At 35.5% G+C, this 23,919-nt stretch overlaps 1 protein-coding gene across 1 annotated transcript; it reads right to left on the bottom strand.

Annotated features, from left to right (window-relative positions):
• Positions 1-1,518: 1,518 nt before the first annotated feature.
• LOC121422959 (zinc phosphodiesterase ELAC protein 2-like) lies at positions 1,519-23,754 on the bottom strand. Its single transcript, XM_041618209.1, has 24 exons — positions 23,207-23,754; positions 22,333-22,383; positions 21,646-21,719; positions 20,279-20,343; positions 19,381-19,435; positions 18,989-19,057; positions 17,962-18,156; positions 15,811-15,869; positions 15,210-15,268; positions 14,584-14,644; positions 13,628-13,679; positions 12,589-12,649; positions 11,669-11,767; positions 10,419-10,584; positions 9,975-10,060; positions 8,548-8,763; positions 7,757-7,895; positions 7,144-7,182; positions 6,240-6,346; positions 5,324-5,414; positions 4,321-4,441; positions 3,713-3,791; positions 2,939-3,083; positions 1,519-2,447 (listed from the first exon to the last, which is right to left on the bottom strand). Exons 1-24 carry the CDS (start codon positions 23,656-23,658, stop codon positions 2,289-2,291), a joined length of 2,700 nt encoding a protein of 899 aa, XP_041474143.1. The 5' UTR covers positions 23,659-23,754; the 3' UTR covers positions 1,519-2,288.
• Positions 23,755-23,919: the final 165 nt, after the last annotated feature.

The following is a 23,919-nucleotide window of genomic DNA, read 5'->3' as shown; positions in this document are numbered from 1 at the left end:
AGATAAATCAACTTTTGTAAAATATAAAATTTCCAATCAATTGACTGGTTACATCTTCTAGAATATAGTTTTGTGTTGGGCATTATTTCTGTCCTCGAAACTAGATATTCTTGAACAGGAAAACCGAAGGCACTGGAAGCATTACGTGTGGAATAGAAACAGTCATATATGCAAGTATAGTTTACGACTATCCTGTCTATTACTTCATTGACAGAAAGTAAGAGGCAAACATGGCAACAGACTAGACATGCTGCATGGAAAGTGGGCTCGTTCCAAACACAGACCAATCTCACATATAAAAGAGCTGTTCGTGTTGAACGCAAGTCAAGTCTGTAGGTCTCACCAGGGTGCTACATAACTTGTAGCACTTGCCTGAAGAAGCACTTGCCTGGTCGGGCAAGCAAATATTTTAATATTTGGAATATACCTGCCCAAAAATCTATTTCACTTGCTTGAAAAAATCCTTTTAAAAACATTTTACCTCTTCAAAAGAAAGTTTTTCAGTTTTATTAACTACTTAACCTTTTCTCTCTTTTGACATGAAATGATTGACCTTGTTATTACATTTCTTTTTCCAAAGTGATTTTATCTTGCCTGCCATGACCAAAATTAGGGTCAATATCATATCATATCCACCCTAATTTTGGTCATTCTTTGAGAATTTTGCTTGCCCCATTCAGGCAAGTAGTTTTGGTCTTTACTTCAAAACAAATGCCAAACTCTAACTTTTACTTGCCCCGGGCAATCGGGCAAGTGCTTATGTAGCACCCTGGGTCTCACCATCTTGCACCAATTTTTAAATTGATAGATGTATATCGTGTGAACCAAGCTATTTTAGAAGAACCAATATACCCCCCCCCCCTTGATGTACAACAAACAGCTGGCTGTATCACACAAGCATGGATGAACTGTACTACAAACACAGAAAAGATAACTCGACAGAATGCTTTTTCACCAAAAATAGTATTTTTCCTGAAACAAGGCCATCATTTAACCCTATCTAGGCTGGGGCATTTTGGGAGTTCATATGGCCAAGGGGGGGGGCCTGGGAGGCCCCCCCCTTGAGATCTCAGCCGTCAACCGCACCGAAAATTGGCACGTGGGTTGCCTGGGATATAATCTACAAAACTTTATAGTAATTCATTTCATGCGAATCACTATTAAGTGATTATGCTAATTTATGCGTAATTAGTATGAGAAATCATACTTATTCCTCTAACTCTCTAAATAAAGCTCCAAATGTAATAATTTTTGGTATAGAAACTCTTTGTGGTGTTCTTAGCAAGTGTACATGAAAAAAATTGCGATATCAAATCATTTTCTTACGTATTATATTGTTTTTTGCAATTTCTTATGTATTATTTTGTTTTTTTACTTTTTGTTTTTTAATGAAATTTGTTGCGGACTCTTCTGAGATCATAAAAATCATAAAATAAATTCATTTAGACCAGTAAAACTAAAAATAATCATACATTTATGGATTTTGGTTGAAAACACAATTTGCATTGACTTTGTACACAAAATCACGTTTTTGAGCAATTTTTGGTCTGACATGCAGTTACATAATGTTGTGTAATTTCGGAACCACGTACGCGGGCGATGCAAAATTGGTCTAAAAAGTTGCACAAGACTTGAAAATAAAAAGTCAGTAAGCGGCCTGGTCAAAAAATTTTGCACGGCGAAAATATCGGCTAGATAGGGTTAAGAGGTAAATTTCAAAGTTATCTGGTGTAGAATTATTACCAGACAATCAATTTGAATCTTGATACAGGGTGAGAAATTCTAGTTTCACATTTTCCAAGCTTCATCAAAAACAAATTTTGATATCATATTGACATTTTGAGTCAGATAGCAAGTAAACATTGGTTCTGTTCACATACATGTATGTCATGATGTGGTTGATACATTGTTTGCTTGTAGTGTGTTGATCCCTTTCTTCTCTGCAATAATATCACTTAGAAAGTTCTACCTGCAGATAGCAGGCATACGTTGGTTCCGTTCACGTATGTCATGACGCGTGTGGTACCTTGTTAGCTTGTTGATCCCTTTCTCCTCTGCCTTCTTTTCTTTGAGGACCTCTGCGATACTTGAAGGGTCGGAAGGAATCATCGCAGGGGCAAGTCCATCTCTGAGAATAAATGTAAATTAGTGGGATAGCTGCTGCAATTTACATTCACTCAACTACTGTCCTGTACATTTCGTTGGAAACATTTGACACGAGTACAGCGCACTTCCGATCACTTTGAAAGTTCTAGATGCAGAGAGCAAGTCGGTTCCGTTCACATATGTCACGATGTGGGTTGCACCTTGTTTGCTTTTTGTTTGTTGATCCCTTTCTTCTCTGCCTTCTTTTCTCTGAGGACCTCCAGTTCCTGTATCTCGGCTGCAAAGAGGTACTTGAGGGTCGGAAGGAATCTAGGAAGCAGGTCCAGCTCTGAGAATGAAACCTTGAAAGTGATGGAAAAAAGGAGATGAATGAGGAATAAGAGGAATAGCTTGAATAACAGCATTTTGTTGGAGTGTCTTACAGAATACAGCATTTAAAATTCAAAAAAAATATATAAAAACAATCTATGATTGGTTCAGATATTTTATTGGACTTTGAAGACATATGCTTCTTGGTGAATCGGAACAAAGGCTTTCACTAAAATTACCAATGCTACCAAATCAGGCAGTGCCGACATCATTTATTGTGGGGGGGGTTGAATATACATATTTTATGGAATTGCCCAGAAGCAAAATTCAAGAGGTCATCTCGCATACTCTTGAACTTGCCAGAATGTGCTCAGATATGGATGGAGTACCTGTACAAACACCAATTTTGCAAGAAATCTGTCCAGCCAATTACGAGATCATTGCCCTTTCACATAAGGAATTGAACATTCATGCTTGATAAATGCCAAGACATTTTTTTTTCATGAAATCATCCCATACTCACTCTCATATTATCAAAAGCGATTCCTATCTTGCTGGTCGAGGATGTCTGGATGAGAGGTACCTTGGGATAGCGTTGGCTGAAATGAGTTAGGAGAAGAAACTTCGCCTCCATGGCTTGGCCGACTTCTATGGCCTCAGAGATCATGCTAATCGGAAAGATAATAATATAATATTAAACATTTCTACAGTGCTAGTAAAAATGCTTCTAGATGCTGCATGTTATTACCCTGGCTTTATTATGGCCACCATAATATGGTACTTGAGCATTCCTAGGGAATTCCCACCAGATACTCATCTACTACACCTGGGTGGAGAGTGGCAAATATCAATATAGGATATATGCACAAGTGTGACACTGGTTGGTAATGCTATATATTTGATACTTCACAGTTATGAGAGACGTAGAAGTCTCCATCGTCGAGGCTGTAAACTTAGCCTCAATAGCTTGGCTGATATTATTGCATCAGATATATTCTATTTGAAGAGAATTGAAAAATGTAATACTCATACACATTCTTTTTTGCACACATCTTCTTACTCTGATTTTTTATTCAGAATTTTATGGTGTATGATGTTTACATAAAACAGCTTTTGAATTTGAACCTATTTGAATAAATCAATCATAGATCAATAATTAATTGATTAATCAATGAATCAAATAAATAAACAAATAAAAAATATGTAGATAATTAGATGAATAAATAAAACAAGTAAGCAAATAAACAAATAAGCAAAAAATAAATACCATGAAGGTAAAATACAATAAACAATATACCTGTGTCTTTTCTTCTTTGCCTCTTCTTCCATACCATCCTCTAACGTCGCTTCATGAATCAACAAATCGGCTCCTTTTCCTGTAACGATAAGAAGATTTGATACAAAGTCAAAACCAGTTTTACCAATCACCTGTTTAGAAGGACACCTGTCTGTAAAGAACACAATCATGGTTTCCCTTGAATAGTAATCCCTGTAAAAAACTGATTGGAACCTGATAGAGTCCACCTGCTGATACAGACTGCTTTTCTTGTTTCTCTTTGGTGGTTTTGCCATAAGCAGATTTCACTGTATGTTTGGTACAATGAAATCCAGACTCACTTTGATGTCCTACGTGGTACAGTTAACAGTTGCGGATGAACTAGGATTAAACTATTGTGCCTACCGATAGTAGACAAAGGGTTCAAACCAAGTGGAAGTTAACAGGGATGGCATGATAAAAAAAGTCTGAAAATCATCTAGAATTACTCCCCTTTCATACATGAAAAGGATGTTTTCTATGGCCGAAAATATGTTGAAAAAGTCTGAAATCAGACTTTACTCTCAAAAGCGGCATTCCTGACTTTATTATGTCAATACCTAATTTGAGCCTGGTAGGATTAGTGTTACCTGCTTTGATGAGGTTATCACAGGGCATGGTGTCTCCAGAATAGACCATCTTCCAGCCATCTTGATGGGTGAGGGTTACTCCAAAGGCATGAGCACAATGCCTTACATACACTGTATTGAACTGTATGGTGTAAACAGAGACACTGTAAACTCATTAGGGGTACACCAAAGATATTAGCACAATGTCTTACATACACTGTGTTGAACTGTGTGGTGTAAACAGAGACAATGTAAACTAATTAGGGGTACACCAAAGATATTAGCACAATGCTTTTACACTGCGTTGAGCAGTGTGGTGTAAACATAAACTAGTAAGGATTACACCAAAGTCATTAGCACAATGTCTTACATACACTGTGTGGTGTAAACAGAGATGTGAACGGATGGTTACAAGACTAACTGTGATCTTCACATAGTCAATTATGTACTACAATGTGCTATATGTGCAAACCAATTTTTCACAAATTCACACACACATATATATGCTAGGCAGAAAACAATTTCAGACATCTGACTACAAGAGTATTGGGTACGATTGATTGATATTCAGTTTACTGTAGCATGCTTTATCAAGATCTAAACTCCCAAGACTTTACAAAATACCACCCAATGTGTGCGAGTGTTGCTTACTAATATACCTATACTTTTTTTTTTAATTCCAGATTCCTTTAGTAATAACCCATATTCAAGGATAAGGGGAGTTTTCGCTCATTGGTGTCTTGAATATTCAAAAATAGGAGTAATATATTGTAAAATGCCCATCAAATGACATCAAAGGACAACTAAGAAGTTTTTGTCAAAGACCGGTAAATCAGAACAATATTAGTACTTGATCATCAGCTCTGAATCTAAAACGCAACTGCTGTTCTGATTCACCCATTTTCGACAATGAATTCTTTAACTATTCTTTGTAATTTTGACGAGCATTTGACAATAAATACTCCTGTACTTGAATCCTCTATACATCACCGAGAGAAAACTCTACTATGCATCATGAACCCACCTCTTTGAGATTAAACCTTGACAACAGAGAAGCTTCATGTCGAGATCTCTCGCCTTGTTGGTTATTGTTCAGGTCAGCTAGTTCAACAAACCTTCACATTAAAATGAGAGAAATCAACATCAATTTAATTAAATTGCATCATCATAAATTAGATCAGAGCCCCATCTTTGATTCGATCAACCACAACTATGAACGGCCAGCAGCAACATCTTAAATACATGTTTGTTCAAAATATTTCCTAGATATGATGCATATTCATACATTTGTTGTTTTCTTTAAAATTCAATGTACTTCTCTTTGTTTACAAAGGACATTGAGCAAACTTCCTGTGGACAAAATTATGACAATGATGGATTTTCATACAGTTGAGATCGATTGGATCAAATGTAACTCTTTGTAAGACGGCCCTGATCATGCCCTACGACACAAGAAATTAAAAATCCATTGCAAATTGGAAGAAATAGTAAATAAAGAATTAAAATATATAAATAATAATCAGGGTCAATGATCTGTGTAATGTACAAAATGATCCTGAGAGTCCAGTGAAATTGGACAACTGACTGTAAACCTTCTGGGGACGTTGCATAAAACTTTTTACCTGAGAAAACTCAGGTTATTTTTACCGGAGTTTTTGCCCTGTGTTAAAGTCAATGGCAGAAATCAGACTAACCTTAGTTTTCAGTTTTTACCAGAGTTTTCTCAGGTAAAAAGATTTATGCAACAGGCCCCAGTTATGAAGCTCTAAATTTCCGAATTTTTATTCAACTTCTATGGAAGCTGGAGGATTTTGAACTGAATGATAAATGGGAAATACAAGAAACAATCAATTACAATTCATCTTTACTACAAGGCGATGACGATTGATGTACAAAATTTTACAAAGAATTGTAAATATCAAGCGTATATATATCTTTACCTGGTCCTCTTGATGAATGATTCACAGTGAGCATTAAATAGATTGAGCCAGATAAACATCCTCTTTGGACCAATCAAGATCAGATTATTTCCAGAATCATCAGAATCCTAGTCATGAATGCAAAGGGGAAAACGGTCATGTTGCAGAATAATCTCGAGCATTTTGTATCGTTGGCTAAAAATTAATTTGCTTTGAGGAAAAAGGTCTTGGTAAACAAGTTATTATCAATATCACTGGTTGCTTACTAGGTAGTGAATGCATGGTGTGTGGATAAGTCTGAGGCCAATGACAGAAGATAGTAATACCATTCGTCTGCATCAAAATACTTTATGTAATCAATCATGTTAAGCAGGGCTCCCTGAGGGAACAGTTTTCGGAACTGAAGTGGCTTCCCTGCATAAAATATGACGTTATTATAGCTATTACCATTACTATTATGATTCAATTAATAAACAAAAGCAGGAAATTGTTAGCATTAGCACACTTATCTTTTTTTTTTAAATCTGTGTAAAGACACTATAACGCATATATGCACTTACGTGCGCATATGCGGGCGCATCATGGTCTAGTGGTTCTGACTCTCGCCTTTCAAACAGAGGGTCGTGGGTTCGAATCCTAACCATGACGTGTTTTCCTTCAGCAAGACATTTATCCACACTGTGCTGCACTCAACTCAGGCACACTGTGCTGCACTCAACCCAGGTGAGGTGAATGGGTACCTGGCAGGATTAATTCCTTGCATGCACTGAGCGTCGGTGATGGTAGCTTGAGCTAAAGTCAGGGTAATAATAGCAGCTCTTTGTATCCTCGGGCAAAAAGCGCTTTATAAATACAGCTTTTATTATTATCATTTTTGTTACATGTATTATTTACATAAGACAAGATAAAACCAAAACATACTCACTGTAACTCTCTTCCAATGTTTCAGAAGATTTATAAGCCCCTGCAACAAAACAAATAAACCATACAAATAACAAGGAAACGACAGCACGACTATGCCCAAGGTCACGGTGGGGTCAGCGCAGTACCTAAGAGCAGCTAGAAAAGTCTAGATCTCAAAAAAGTGTCTAAAGGAAAAGATTGAGCATTTAATGGAGCAGTCAACATAAAATCTAGGCTAAAACCTTAGTTAAGCCTAACCTATATTATTAAGACCTAATTTTAAAAGCCTGACATTAGGCATGATGATTAATCAAACACTGGTAGAGAGGTAATATATCCACAATTAACTTGCTTTGGGATTCATTTCAATGATATGTTTAGTTTTAAACCATATTCAATAAATTATTGATAGACCAAGCAGGAGTCAAGAATCATTTTTTTATATATAATAAATTTTGCAAATATTCATTTTGACAGCTGGTATATCAAAATTTACATTCAAACTATGTAATAAGTGGGTAAAAAGTAATAATCATTGCCAATTTGAAGAGAAAAAGATTCAGTTCACCCACAGGAAAGTAAAGTCCAAATTTTCTAATTCCCATACATATTTAATGGGTTAAGATCATACTTACAGCATGATGGTCAGCATGGATGTGAGAGATGAAGATACACTGGATACTAGCTATGACATCATCGACCTTATCACCATAGTAACGACACAGCTGACCAAACGTTCCCTCTCCACAGTCCATGATCATCGACTTGTTCTCACTGATAAAGCAAAGATGCCAAAGGAAGAAATGACATCTATTTTCATGCTAGGCATCTTTCGCAATCATCCAGTAGTCAAAAGTTTTGAATCCAGTTTGTCCCTATTAAACCAAGGGTGGCTAGATACACCTCACACTTGTAGGACTCATCCTTACCCCCGGTTTGAGCCATCATTATGAATTTCTTTTTGAATACTTTCAAAAAAAATCTTAAAGTTTATTTGATATCATATTAGTTTCATTTTGATTTAGAATTTAGCCTATATTAATTTTGAATTCTACCTGAAAGAGAGATGGGGGTAGGGGGGATGGGGACAGGAAAGGCAGGGTGGGAACAGGGGGGGGGGGCAAGACGTTGTTCAATTCAAATACATGCGCCATCTAATATTATTATTATCATTATCATATTTGTATTTGGCTAACTTTTGGACTCCTGCCATTTACAAGCTTTTTCAAAAAAGCTTTCTACAGGTGTTCCATTTTCCATTTATTTCTATCACCTACAATTTACTGTGCTTATGATTGATCTATTTTTTTTGTATATACATGTGTATTTCAACTGTACATATTTTGATGTTTTGTAATGGAAAAGAATAAATGAATAAATATATGAAATGATTCAATACGTGTATATTGATATTCTTTTTAAATACCTGAAGTTCAGAAGGATCCCAGAGACATTCCTAGCCTTGTTTGGCATGGCTGATCCTGTACCTAGGAAGAGGACCTCAGGGTACTTCTGATCCATTGACTCAGTATGGCCATTCATTTCTGGTGAAGCTTTGAGTGTCTTCAGACTCTCCTGGAACTCCTTCAACGGTCCCAGCTCATTCAGGTATCTCTGTTTGTCTTCAGATATTATGAAGTCTCTGGATTTGAAACCATTCAAATCTTTTCTTTATTGAATAACTTGGCAATTCCATAAAATAACAATAAACCTTTCTGTATGTCCAATTTCCATTTTTACTTCACTTCAAAAATTGCCCAGGCAAGCCATCACATAATTTGAGAGCATTACAACCTTTACATATGAACAAGAAATAATAATAATAAAAATATACAGTCCTATTTTATCTCATATCACATTATAATATAACATCTCTAAGCGCTTCCAAAGGACTCAGACATTATTACACTGGCTTTAGCCTGGCAGTCCTTTACAGCCAGGGTGCGACATAGGCACTTGCCCGATTGCCCGGGGCAAGTAAAAGTTAGGGTCGGGCAAGTGTTTTTAAGTGAAGACTAAAACTACTTGCCCGAATTGGGCAAGCAAAATTCTTACAGTAGAATGACCCGAATTAGGGTCGATATATGATATTGACCCTAATTTTAGTTATGGCAGGCAAGATAAAATAAATTTGGAAAAAAGAAATGCGATAACAAGGAAGATCAGTTAATGTCAAAAGAGAGAAAAGGGTCAATGGTTTATAAAATTGCAAAACTTTCTTTTAAAGATGTAGAACTATTTTTTCAAGGATTTTTTTCGGGCTAGTGAAATAGATTTTCGGGCAAGAATATTTCAACTATTTAAAAATTTACTTGCCCGACTGGGCAAGTACTTCTAAAAAGTTATGTAGCACCCTGTTTACAGCACACAAATATTTCAAGGAATGCATTCCTGCCAGGTACCATTCACCTTACCTGGGTTCAGTACAGTACATTGTGGATAAATTCCTTGTTGAAGGAAATTTCGCCATGGTTGGGGTTTGAACCAATGACCTTCTGTTTCAGGTCCAGAGACTAATCCACTGGGCCACAACGATCCACACAGAAAACAAAGAATATATCCTTTTATCCTTGTTTCATCACATGGTTGTATGATTTTTTTCAATATTTTTTTTTTTGCATTATGCCTCCTCATTTGCATATAATGTTCATATACCTTGTTTGGTAATAACTCACTATATAATAACCCTTCATCATCATGATCATTAAATCTAGACTTGAAAAAATCACAAATGTCCCAATTTAAAACAATCAGAGTTATACAAATAAACTACTAAATTATCTTTATCAAACAAATTCAATGAGCACCGATAAAAACAATACATTATTTTAAACAACTGGTTTAGAATCTTACCTTTCCCATCCTTTAGCAGGCTTGAGGTGAAGTTTATTGTAGATCTCTGCATATTCCAACTTAACAGTTGATTTGCTACCATTGATCTACAATGTAGGATATCAACAAGGAGATTAGCTTTATACTACCATCAGGTAATTCAATATGAAAAGGATGTCTTGTGAAAAATTAAAATGGAAAAATGAAATATATTAGAACCCTTGGACAATGGTCACATGAAATCTGTCACTTTGGATTCAATTAAAAATTTGGTTTTATCAAAAGTACTAAACATAGGATTTGGAGACAATTTTAGTTTACAATGTTATAATGAATATAGATGTAAAGTCCATTGAGAGTACATATAAAAAAAATTGTTTGATTACATAGTAAGAAGAAAAAAAAGGAAGGTGGAAAAGGAGGATGAAGCAAGAGGTGGACAAGATATATCCTGGGTAGTATTACCTTGATCTGTGGTGGTGTGGGTGTGGCTTTTAACGAGTGACTTGGTAGAACAGGAAAGATGCCTTCGTGGATCTGATTGAGTAATGTCTGTTGCCCTCTGCTGGCGTCTAACCTCAGACTCTCACACGACTCGTTGAAGATTACGTGCTCTGTATCGGTTCCAAATCTATAGAAGATAATTGTGTTCGTGCATTCCTTAATACGTATGCATGCAAGTTGCACCATTACCGTTACATCACTCGTGTATGCATCAATCCTAGGAGATTGGTCAATCAAACAGTATATGTACTCAAAACCCCACATCTATCAGTGTTTCCTTTCAAAGTGATTTCAAACTTCAATTAAAGACTTCAATTTATCTGTGATCTAACTGTTCTCCTGATTAAACTCCATTTATCAGTGGCTTGTGCTATCTTGTATGTCTTGTATGTAAAAGTGTTTGACCCAACAGCGTCTTACATGATAAAGAACCCAGGTGAGGTGAATGGGTACCCGGCAGGATTAATTCCTTGAATGCTTGAGCACCTAGGCAGCCCAGCTAAACCCGGGGTAATATTAATAGCAGGGCCCAGTGGGAGAACAGTTTTCGATCTGAAGTGGCTACCCTGGGTAAATATACCGCTATTATAATTATTATCATTATAAGAAAATTAGTGGTGCATACGGTATGTTCATATGAAACACACGACAGGGAACCTGTATTCAAATACAAATACTTGGGGCCCGTACCACAAAGCTTAGCAATCATCGTAAAACATTATTTTATGACTGATTGCATTGTGAAAATCAAGCGTATGATTAATCGACAACCTTGTGTCACAGGACCAAGAAGTTGCAGCAAACAATGATTCCAAAAGTTTATTTCAAAGTCCTGTTCCGAATAAGATCGTAGATCTCAACATGCATGGGTTCGAGTCCCGCAGCATGCCGGAAGACGTCTAACAAAAAAATCTGATGCTAGCGTAGTGTGTTAGCATGCCTTACCGCTGTGTTCAGTGCGGGTGTGAACGAAGTTGCAAAACACTCCGTCCATTGGAAAGGACGCAAATGTTGGTCCCGTGTACAGGAGAGTCACAACCTATGCATGTTAAAACCAATACACTATTCGTCAAAGAGTAGGGTGTTCACCCGGTGTATTGCACCTGCTGCTCCCCGGTACTACAATACTGCAAGAATTTTCAGGATTGAAGGAGGCAGTCAGTGTAGCTTGAAACCAAACCTTGAAACCAAGTCTTTATCAAACAACATACCTGCTGATCCATTGTTGATATCTTTCATCCTTCAAGACCTCTTCAGGACACATATGGAGGACCAAACTCGCTGTATCATCACCACAACCACCAAAATAACTGAAATAGTAAAACAATGGCAATAGTCTTATTTCTTCAAATTTTTCACGAAAATAACAAGCATTAAAAAGATTCCCCCCCACAACAAAAAATAAAAACAAATATAAGTGAAGATCAGCAATAACAAAAAACTCAAAATAGGGACAATGCACAATACAACTATAACATATTTTGTTTCCATGTGCAAGATTATTTTCTTCCTCTTTTTGAATTCCCCCAATTGCTTCTCATCTTCTTAAATGTTGTCACCTGCAATTCCCTTAATTTCCACAAATAATCATAAAAAATGTACGGTACCATAATTCAATCTGGGCCCAGTCTTACAAAGAGTTGCGATTGATCCGATTAATTGCAACTATGGATGGCCAGCAACATCATCATGTATTATGCATGTTTGTTCAAAATATTTTTAAGCTATGATGTATATTCATACAATGTTTTCTTAAAAATTCACTTTGCTTCTCTTTGTTTACAAACGACATTGTGCAAACTTCCTGTATAAAAAATTATGACACTAATGGATTTCCATAGTAATGATTGATTGGATCAATCGTAACTCTTTGTAAGACATACCCCTGATTCCCAATAAAGACATTTCTTTTTAATTGTTTCAATCATGAGACTATCATGCTCCCTTCAAAAGGTGTGTCCCTTCAAATTAAATCCTTGTTTTACTGAATTACCACTTTTAAACCCTATATGATTACAATTCTTACATTAAATTTTCCTGCATTGTTAAAGAGGTTTTCAAATGATTGTAATTCATGAATCATCGTTCTCTATGAATAGCAAAATGACTTATTAGGAAAAGATGGACTTACCCATTGAAAGCGTCACTGCTAACAACTGGTTCAATAAAATCTTCCGATGGACATTCTATAACTGTTAATATAAAAAGTAAACAGATAAAATTGGAATGTTAAAGGCTTGCTAGGGAATTTTCATTACGTCATAAAAATACAATTTTTATGGCTTTTGACCCAGTGAATAAGATCGCATTGATTGATCTATCTGATAAGTCTGAACAAAATCTAGGAACCAGCAGGATTTGAACCTCTCATCTACTGATTGCCAGTCAGTGACTGTACCACCAGGCCATCACTGGTTCATGGCACAGTCACAATGAAATTGACAAATGAAATTGACAAATGAAATCATCTTTTCATTATCAGTTTTTATCACACAATGCAACTGAATACAACTTAATGTTACAATTCAGAATATATTTAAATGTTCCGAATTACTAATAATTTGAACATTGGAAAATGAAATGTACTTCAATGAATTGTGACATAATCATTACTTCCACCCTTCACACCAAGGTGGTGTTTCACAAATATGAAAGTATGTCAGTGTGAATTAGAGTTGCACTTAAATGTCTAGTTGCATGCGGTATAAAAGGCATAACCGTATTGGTCAGATCATGCAAAGAGGACGTGCACTACTGCGTATTGATGAATAAGATTGCATGTTGTATTTCAGATGCGCGTTGGCATGTAAGTGTGATTTAAGTCATACTTAACGCTTTGTGAAACACCCCCCTGTTCATATAACTTGTTGGGTGCTACACATTCAAGATTCAGGATAATGTAACAAAGAGGAAATTATTGAACATACATGGCATAAAATTGTACACCCAATATATCTTGTGTACAGATATTTACATCGTGTATTAGGTGGGTTATTTCATGAAATTTGAACATCAAGGTATCTGTGATGACTTTTCTTATATACCATTTTCTAAAGGGCACAAAATTATCATTCATGCATTGTAAAAATATCTAAATTCCATAAAAAAACCTGTTGAATATTATCACTCGTTAAAATAAATTCAAATTGAATTGTCTCGAAGAGTCTCACCGATAAAAACTTGACCGGGTGTAACTGGTCCCAAGACATCTTCAGCTTTTATCTAACAGGTTAAAAATAAATCAATATAAAGAAACCCTATCGATTGATTAAGATTATTCAAAAATATAATCACATCCCCTCCTTGATTTTCACAATTCAAAATAAAACGCTGAAAGATAACAAAGATAAAATTAATTTTTTAATGAAGATCAATTAGTAGTCCCATGAATGGCCCCATCTTACATAGAGATGTCCATAGATTGAAAATAAACTCAAATCGCGATTGATCTAAATTTGCATTGTCGAGAGAAAGGAATTTTATATCACATGCAATTTTAGCTTGATATAGATCTCTTTGTGAGACTGGGCCCAGGTCCCATTTCAACAAATCCCCATCACACAAAACTGATCAATATCAAGTTACAGTGGCTGTAACAGGCTACTGAAATCATTATATCCTAGTACATTTGTAGCCGAGAGCGAATTTCTGATATAAAAAGTTGCATTTTCATTTAAATTTAGTTTGATGAAACAAAATGAAATAGATCATAAAAAATAATTACACAAAAAGTTATCTCAATACTATAACTTATTTCAGGGCATATTGCATAGTTTATTTCCGCATGCCTCCGAATTATGTACTACACATATAACCAGACCAAGATGCGGCGAAAAAGTAATTATTACAAAAGCATATTTCCCTTTATGTATGACCTATAGCTGCAGAGTCATGCGGGAATCATTTGTCTTCACAATTGCAAGAGATGTTGAGCAAAGTGCATGCCTGCCATACTTTCTGCTGGCGGCTTTTAAGCTTGTTCAAAGAGATTTTATTTGCTGTTACTTCATCTCATTTGAAACCTCCTTGATGATAGTAACTTTTACATCTCATTATCATGATGACATTATTAACTGGCATTCACCACTAATTCATCTGATGTATTTCTGTATGAAAGCATACATACCACTCTACCATCATCCAGTGTTACAGATTTACCAGATTTCACATGCTCAAAATGAAGATTCCTGAAAGAAATTCAAAATAAGTCAATATCACTACAAATTAATGCATAGATAACAAATTGTTCACTACAAAGACATAATTGTGTGATAATAATCAAAGAACAAAAAAGAGCAAACTCACCTCTGTCTCTAGTTTACCTCACAATTTCACTTCCTTCTCACAACAAGAGATGATTTATTTTGTTGTCAAAATATTCTGTTGTTCAGTTTTCTGCAATGCTTTTCATGATAATTAACATAGACAAAATATATTTATAAGCTTTATTTATATGATATTTGATTTTGCTGGCATATACAGCAATGATTACAAAAAAACAACCGGTCATTTCACTGTCGACTAATAAAAAATCATAGAGACAAATCATGTGCCAAATTTCGGGAGGATAATATCACAAACAAACAAAAACATGATTCACATTATGATTTCGATACAACTTTTAAAAAATTATAACTTTGTTTTATTATCATTTAAACATATATTGAAACATAATATGATGTATCATTTTTTAGGCTTCAACTATTTGTTCTGTAATATTTTTTCTGTATTTTCCTCAGAAAATCAACTTACGGTTTGAGACCCATCTGAACAGCTTTCTGGGCCAATAGTTTTCCAGGTTTATCATGTAACTAGAAAAAAAAAGAAGAAATCAATAATCAATAAATATTTATCGCTGATAGTATATTACTGTTGCTGCTAATGACATCATCATGAATTGTACCATTATCAGTATTCATAAATCTGATAATTATATTCTGTTTTCACACATAGTTGCATACAATGGAAAGACGGCTCTAAGTACGAAAACAGATAGTCCCCGGCATCAGGTCCTGACTTGCGTGCACACAATATACACACTTCTCCACTCCCTGGGAGCTTTCTATAACAATGTCCAAACACAACTGCTAAGCATACTACTTGTGGTCTTTTGCATCCTACTGGGGACCCATTTACTCCAAATTGTGAATTGATCAATCATAAATTGATGCCTTCCCAAAGAATGCTAAACTGTGATAAGAATTTTAACACAAGATACTCTGATCGCATTTACAAGGCAAAAAATCTGATTTTGCACCGACACTGATATTAATGACAACACTCTCTAATACAGTAAGCATATTTCTTTGTTATATTCATTAAATACATTAAAGACAATAAAGATGTCTCTAACCTTGCAAATATAAGCAATAGTCATGTCTGGTGGTCGTTCCGTTTTCCTCTTCTTAGCAGCTAAAAATTGAAGGAAAAAATAAATACAAAAAATAACGAATGACTATCTAGCTTGACCATTCCCGAAGTGTTCATTATACAGATAAGGTAGCCAGCCAAGTGCCAAGAATGTTCTATGATGTAACATTTCTTACAAAAATACAATATAAGTATTTATATTACGCTCTTCACAATGATTGTATCACAGCACTTTACAAATTAGCGAAAATAAAATTGTGAAAGAAAAAAAATTACATGTACATACATAAAAAATTAAACAAGTAAATTAACTATTCAAAAGAAATGTTTTTAATGACCGCTGAAATGCTCCCAGAGATGATGATTTTCTTGGATTGTAAAGCAGAGATGATACATTTACTGCAAAGTAGCCTGTATAAATCTTCATTAGTATGTTTAATAATATTAAAGCTAAATAGGTTCATTATTGCGGATTGAAATAATCGCTAGAGGGTATTCATTTGTCTCGCAATCTACTATGGTCAACAAGGAAATTTGTGATCACTCTCGCAAAAAGTGTTCACTGGCTTTCTAGGAAATTCGTGATCACTCTCGCAAAAAGTGTTCACTAGCTTACAAGTTCACGAGCTTTCGAGTGCCGCTGCAACTCTTTATCAAGTGACAGAGATTTATCCGATATCGTACTCTATTTATACTAATCTCCAAGACCGTACGCACAAACGCGAGAACAATAGGTGGGCACTGATCCGTTGTGTGATTGGTCAGGAGTTATGCAAATAAGCCGGGGGTATATGCAAATACGCCGTGGGTCGGCAATATGCAAATGAGACTAAAATTGGCGGGCTCGCTAGTTTCCCGTGGGCGGGGGTTGACTAGCTGAGCGGTCCCTCGATTGGGGCCGGGAACGATCGGGTCGGCGTGCACTGCCAGGTAAGGGGGTATTGTGCTGTCGGATGGTTCGCATCCAGAAATCGGGGATGTCGATCCCGCTGTCTCTGTTGAAGTTGTTAGGACAAAGACGTATACTAATAGCCTCCTTAATCCTGCATGTATACCAATGTCTTTCTTTGGCAATGCAATGTTAAAGCTATATATGTATCAATTGTTCTTAATGAATTAGGAAGGTTGTTCCATTTATTCACAGCAGCATGAGCATATATGTTTTTGTTGAGATTGGAGGAACAATAACTAAATTCTTATTGTGTGAACAAAGATGATGTGTTGGCTAAAAGACAGTAACAAAATCATTAACCCTAAAAAAACAGGTTATTTGGACCCATCTCAGACCCAAGGGGGGGGAATTCCACCCCCCTGAGATTTCGGCCTTCGATTGCACGAGCGGAAGTCTGCACAGTGGTAGTGTGCGATATAATCTACAAGGCTGTATGGTTAATTTTTTTTTACATAAGATTTTCCATTTAATGAATTGATTATGATAATTCATTCATGAAACAAAACATTTGCTCTATTCAACTATCATACTGCCTAAAAACTGCTATTTTTTTATTCACAGACTCTCTGTAGGATCCCGATTATATGTACTTCAAAAAATATTTGGTATCACATTTTTTTCTTCTGTATTTTAATGGGGTTTTTATTTCTTATGTATTTCCTTGTTTTTCAACTTTTTTTTCAATAGAAATGGTTGCAGACTTAATTCTGATCATAAACAAGAAAATCAGTAAATGTCAAAATAATACGTCTATGAATTTTGGCTCAATACACAATTTGCATTGGATTTATACATGAATTCACATTTTTGAGCAGTTTTGGATGACATGCACTAACATAATGTTGCGTAATTTCATAACCGCGTATCGGGGCATCGCAAATTTGGTCTCAAAAGTTGTGCAAGATTTTGAAGTAAGAATTCAGTGAGAGGTGCAGTTGAAAATTTTCACGCAGTGGATTTATCATGAAAGATGTAGAGGGGGGCGGAATCCCCCCCCCCCCCCCGGCCTTTTAGGGTTAAGGAGTTAGTCCATAGAAACATTGATAGGAACTAAACAAAACCTTAAATTGGACTTGTCAATGATGTAAGAAAGGGGGCAAATATGTTATAACCTTTCTTTGTATGAGTATTCTTGTTCAACTTTTCTCTCTATAGATACTTATAGAAAATCATATAACTTACAGGAACCCATATTTTGAGGCTTTACATTCATGTCAGCTATCACATCCAATGGGCCTGCAGCTTTCCTTTTGATTCCTAGATCATCATCTGGCATTAGGGAGACATCATCCTCCCCATCACTGGTTTCAGGGCAGCCATCATCCTCTTGGGCATGTTCGGTTTCAGTTGATTCTGCTGTAGATTCATTATTCGTTGCTGGGGGATTTTCGAAAATTTGAAGAAAAGAAAATGATTGTTTAGTTGAAATTACAATGAAATTCAAATTTTAGAAAATGAAGGAACTTGGAATTCTGTTACTTCTACATCAAGCTATTATAAAAAAATAATGCAATACCTTGTTCCATTGAATGCCCTATTAAAGATAAAGGAGAAGTGTAGACAATGACTTTGTGATACACAAAGTCTTCGATGACATCTTTAACAAACATGTCAGTTGTGATGATCTCCAAATGATCTTGAACAGCATCCAATAAGATGACCACCCAAGTGTTTGTTTTCATAAATTAAAAAAATCTATTCATGTGCTAAACAATTCTGGAAAAAAATGCATGATTGCTGAGCAATGAGCGATAACCTTTCAGCCACGCTTACGGTCTTTTCCAAAGTAACAAGAATGCATTGTCCAATACATGCCTATCTGAGGAGCATTTCATCAACATTTTCATCCGAAAAGTTGTCAAGTCTGACAACTTTCCTTGATTATGATTGGTTGAGAGGCACTATTACCATAGTGACTGTCGGACAAACCAGGACTTGTTGGATAAAACGTCTGACAAGTCCTTTCATGAAATGTCCCCCTGTGATGGAAATCTTCAGTTTATTTTTTTGTTCAGCTTAGCTTTCATGGTTTCACACAATATCTGTACCAGATCCAGATCTACTACAATTAAACTTTATTTCAATTCATAAGCTTTCTCGTAAAACCAATGTTTGCTGTGATTACATTAACTAGTCCAGCTTGTGTACATGTCAGATGTGAAAGAGTATCAATGTAGGAATGGCCCTACAAGATACAGAAAACACTTACAGAACAGAGGAACAGTAGTCACAACCATGGTTTCATTCTTAAATGGTCCTTCACTGTATGGTTTTAGATCTACAGGGAAAATATAACAATAACATTCTTGTCATTAAAAAAAATCATTTGCAATATACATCCTTTATGCATTCTTATTCACAGAATCCATAATGAAAAAGGCTTCAAAATTTCTACAATTATACATTATCAAATGCATCATAATAATTTAAAAAACAACTAAAAATTGTTTTGTATCTTAATATGAAAATAACATGAATTCTTTTATTACCTTTCCCGTGATCAAGATTCATGGTCTGATACAGTCTGAAAATGATATACCATCTTTAATATGTTGTTTAAAAGTCACCTGACCCCCCCTTCAATTGATGAAATTTACTTACTGATGTCAATGGCCTCGTGCTTTGCAAATATTTGAAGCGCTTTCTTGAATTCTTCCTGAAAAGTGAAATTTGCAAAATATGATTATGACCAAAAATGAACAAACATTTCATTTAGAATATTAACAGTTTTCTCCCACGGGAAAGATTAAACCCATCATATCCAAGAATGAAGTTCAATTCCAATTCTAGTTTAAATCATACAGATCACACACACATTTGTAGTAAAATCAGTTAAATCTCCTCAGTTTTTCACAAGACCTACTTTACAAGATTCACTGCTTATTGGAGCAATTTTTTTAAACCAGTTTGCTCAAACAAATACATTATAACCTGTACCGGTATTTATGACTTATGATCTACATCAAAAGGCAAGTTCATTCTAGATAACAATGTAGTTACAGTAAACATAATGGCCCGTATTCTGGACTTAGGTTTAATAATTTGTGTGGTCTAACTATAAATAGCCAAAAGTGACAAAAATTTCAACAGTACTAGTTAAATTCATCAGCCCATTCAACACTCAAATCATTCACAATTGTGAGAAAATAATAACTTAACCCATTGTATACTGGAACCGGATGATCCCTGCATAAACCCTATGGCAATAGTAGAATTCAGTATTCAAAATGTTAGGTTGTTTTATTCACCAATAACGCAAGGTGAAAGAGTAAAGTAAACATCAGAAACAAACAATGTTAACAAACTTGAAGCATTTTCAACTTTCCATCATTTTGGCAGAGTAAGAACATTTTTTGAAGTTCAACCAGAGTTTAGAATATGGGCCCAAATTGCCACCTCTCCCACTACTAAACAATATTATTACAGTACTTTTACTATAAAAGTCAAATCCAAAATCTATCATGTTTTCCACTCATAGTACATGAACATGAAAGCATACCATGTTTGGTGGTCCATACATTGTCACTTGTGGAATTCCAATATTCTTCAGCGTGATGGTCATCCCTACACCAAAGAGAAAGACAAATAAAAATAATAGCAATAAAATAACATCCAAACATTTATATAGTGCTTAAGTGCTGGATAGAATTACCCAAGCTTTACACCTACTAGTACCCTGAACGGGGGTTCATCCACTGAATCACAACACCTCTGCAATAGAAAACAACGCTGAAGAGTATTACTTGAAGAGTAATGAAATAAATTTTTGTTTGGAATAATAATAGACAAAGTGGAAATTGGACCATCTGGACATTAGACTAAATGGCAGTTAAACAAAGTGATTATTTGGACCAAATGGTAAGTAGACCAATTGGGTCCAGCCTAGTCCAGATTGGACATTGATGTATGGAAGATCTCTTGACCAAAGCTGTAAAGACAATGGGCCTCCTGACTCCCAATCCCTAACCCAGTGCCAATCGCCTCAGTGACACGCATCGGGTTAGGGATTGGGAATCAGAAGGCCATCAATCTGGACTAGGTCCACTTCAGCCATGATGGTGTAAGACCCACTGAGAATTAGCCCATGATCTGCATTTAAACCAAGTGGAAACAAACAAATTGAATGAGGTAGGCCTTAAATCCCACCGCTGCCACCATAAAAAAAAACACAATAGAGGTTACAACAGATAATACTTTTGATACAACATTCATGTCATCATTGAGAAATAAGCCCAGAATAGCCAAACAACAAAGCAACTTTATACCTCAATATTGGTGTCCAGACGGGTACTAGTAGTGTACCACAAACAGAAATGTGATTGATTAATCAGAGTAGCATATTTTACTACACGTACATATTGATGGAAATAATATGACAAATTATTGTATTTAAGGCATAAAACATACAAAATGGTCTGAGCTTTTTACTCTTCATGAACGCCATTCCTTGAATCCATTCAATATATTGCATCATGCAGTAACTTATTCCAACTTCTTCTTTACACTACAGTCACACTAATGAAACTACTCTAATCCAACTGCAGATATGCCATACAATGTAATATCTTTGACAGGGGCAGATCCAGGATTTTCCAAAAGAGGGGGGGGCACATTTTTCGGAAGAAAAATTTCACCAGCAAAAAAAAGGGGTTTTAACCAAAAATTAAGGATATTTTGTACCCCAAAAAAATTTGACAAGGCCAAAAAAAGATCTTCACTTTTAATGGCCTTTTTACAATACAATACAATACAAAAGGTGGGGACCGGGCGGATGTGCCCCCCCCCCCCCCCCTGGATCCGCCAGAAGTTACCTGTGATCATTGATCATTTTGGAGTCAGTGAGACTGAATCATTATTTTGACTTACCTATTGCTCCACCAACATTCTCCCATGTCATTCTGGTGAGGAATATGTGTTCAAGTTTGGATAGATTCCTTGTCCTAGAGATTGAATGAAATTCAACAAAATTTCTTTTATATGCCCCTAAAGACTAGAAAAAAATCACATACCAATGAGACTCAAAGAATAGAAAATATAGTGAATACAAAAAAGTGAATACATTAACTAAAAAAATTTTCATCTTTTTTCCAATCCTTCCTAGATACAAAATTCAATTCATTTCACATTTGCATAAAAATACAACACATACAATAACAATTAACATTGATAAAATAGGCATATATAAAATAACACAAAATACAAATAGAACAAAGGCAAATCCCAAATAATATGAGAAATAGTAAATACAATCATTATTTTACATAACACATCAAATTCCATCTCATTAGAAATAATGAGCTCTAACCAGGCAAAAAGGCATTCATTCTTTTCTTTTCAGGGACTCCTTTTCACAGCCCACAATAAAAATCTGCAACAATTGATAAACTGTAAAATTGCAGCTCTCACTTTGTTTCCTTTCCCCTTGCTTCTTATTAGTTAATAAACAAAAGCAGTAAAATAAATTTTTTAAAGAAATAGATAATACAGTGTACCGTACTGTATTATTTATTTCTTTAATAGATTTACAATTTTTTTATTATTTATTTTTCTTACCCACACTCCATTAGCAGCCTCTGGGTTCCTTCTCCACAGTTGAAAAGGTATCTGAAATAAAACAGAAAAGATATTAAAAATATTTTTTTTTTGGGGGGGGCTACATACAGTATCTTATCAAGGGTGCTTTTCCAAAGTTCATTTCCTCGAAGGAATTTAGTGGAAAGGCTCCAGTACAGTAATTTCTTCTGCATTTTGATGACGATAATATGTAAAACGAATGCCTAACATGCATGTACCTGCCCCCAACATATCTAACTTTGTTATCAGACTAAACTCTCTTTTGCCTCTCTGTCTTTCAAGATTCAATTCATCTTTCGATAACAATATAGATATCGCAAATTTACAGTCTCTTTCCCTTAAAAAGTTTCTGTGAAGAAAAATTTTCTCTTCTAATTTATTGTAATTTTTTGGCATTGATCAAATTGTATGTAAAATAAGTGCAAAATGAATAAGAATTGCCCTCGCTTCAAGGGCAATTCTAATGAAACATCATCTCTATTCTGTTTTGATAATGCAGACCTGTAGTAACTCAACCACATCAGAATTTCGAGCACAATGTTTTAATAAATTTTTATAAAGTATTGTAACAAATTATGTTGGCAACTAATAGTATTAAGCAATGTCGATGTAACACTAACTAAAAGCAAGTTCTTAAAAGGGGGGGGTCCACAATTGTAAGACTCCAAGTTTAATAGCCTATTCTTAAACTGGAAAATACATGTAGGCCTCAGCAATTTGACTAAGTTGTGGACTTGCGGTTAATAACAATCAATAACGAGAAGAAAAAAATCTTTGAAAATTTGCTTTGTCGACCCTCCGCCTCATGAAACTGGAAAGACCCCATCTGCAGAAAACTTTTCTTTATTATTACCTAGAAGTATCAGAGATGACAAGCACAGAGGGAGGACAGTCAATGGATCCATTTCCTATAATTTGCAGTGACACAACGGAACTCTGCTGCGGTGCTTTATCTAGCTGAGCTCTCTTTTCCCTGTTCTTCAAAAAGCGTAATTTTGCCTTGTCCGCCGCCATCTCCCAGTGTGATGCAGTCCTTATAAACTGTGATGAATATGCCCACTTTTGAGGGGTATTAATTAGGCTTCGTCTGTTTTGTATTTCAACAGTTTCTGAGCAAGAGTAAAATGTTCTCGCACGCAGTGAATGTAGATCCAACTTCGTTGAATGCTTCCAGCTGAAACTTGAAAAAGCTGTCACATACTGTTTGAGATTATTCCTCCTAAAACTCACATTCTGAGAAAAGTTTCTGACTGTGCATGTGATTGCGAATGTGAGTATGCTGCTGGTGAATGGTATTTGATTCATAAATTCTTGATTTCAAACTGCAATCTGCAAATTTGCATCCTGATGACCAGTCAGATTAGTACAGCTCATGCCTGGTTCGTTTAGTCAGTGAGCAATTGATGCTGGAACGAAAAAACTCTTATATTTCAAGCAAATCGTGGTCGGTCAATATCTCTCAGAGTCAGATACAGCTAGCTAGCTCAGACGAATGATGAGATCGCGTGTAACAACACGGTAAATTGCGCAATACATTTTGGAGCATGCACAGCACAGCTCAATCAA

This window comes from Lytechinus variegatus, chromosome 10 (assembly GCF_018143015.1).
Source record: "Lytechinus variegatus isolate NC3 chromosome 10, Lvar_3.0, whole genome shotgun sequence".
Classification (NCBI taxonomy): Eukaryota; Metazoa; Echinodermata; class Echinoidea; order Temnopleuroida; family Toxopneustidae; genus Lytechinus; species Lytechinus variegatus.
Note: the sequence above shows the minus strand (reverse complement) of the source record. Positions and strands in the feature narration are given on the sequence as shown.

Excerpts from the sequence above, each read along its gene's own strand:
- LOC121422959 (XM_041618209.1), bottom strand. The coding sequence starts at position 23,658 with ATGAATCAAATACCATTCACCAGCAGCATACTCACATTCGCAATCACA. Across the intron at positions 18,157-18,988 it reads GACTACTGTTCCTCTGTTCT|CAACGAATAATGAATCTACA; the intron begins GTAAGTGTTTTC and ends AAAATCCCCCAG. Across the intron at positions 12,650-13,627 it reads ACCCGGTCAAGTTTTTATCG|TTATAGAATGTCCATCGGAA; the intron begins GTGAGACTCTTC and ends TTATATTAACAG.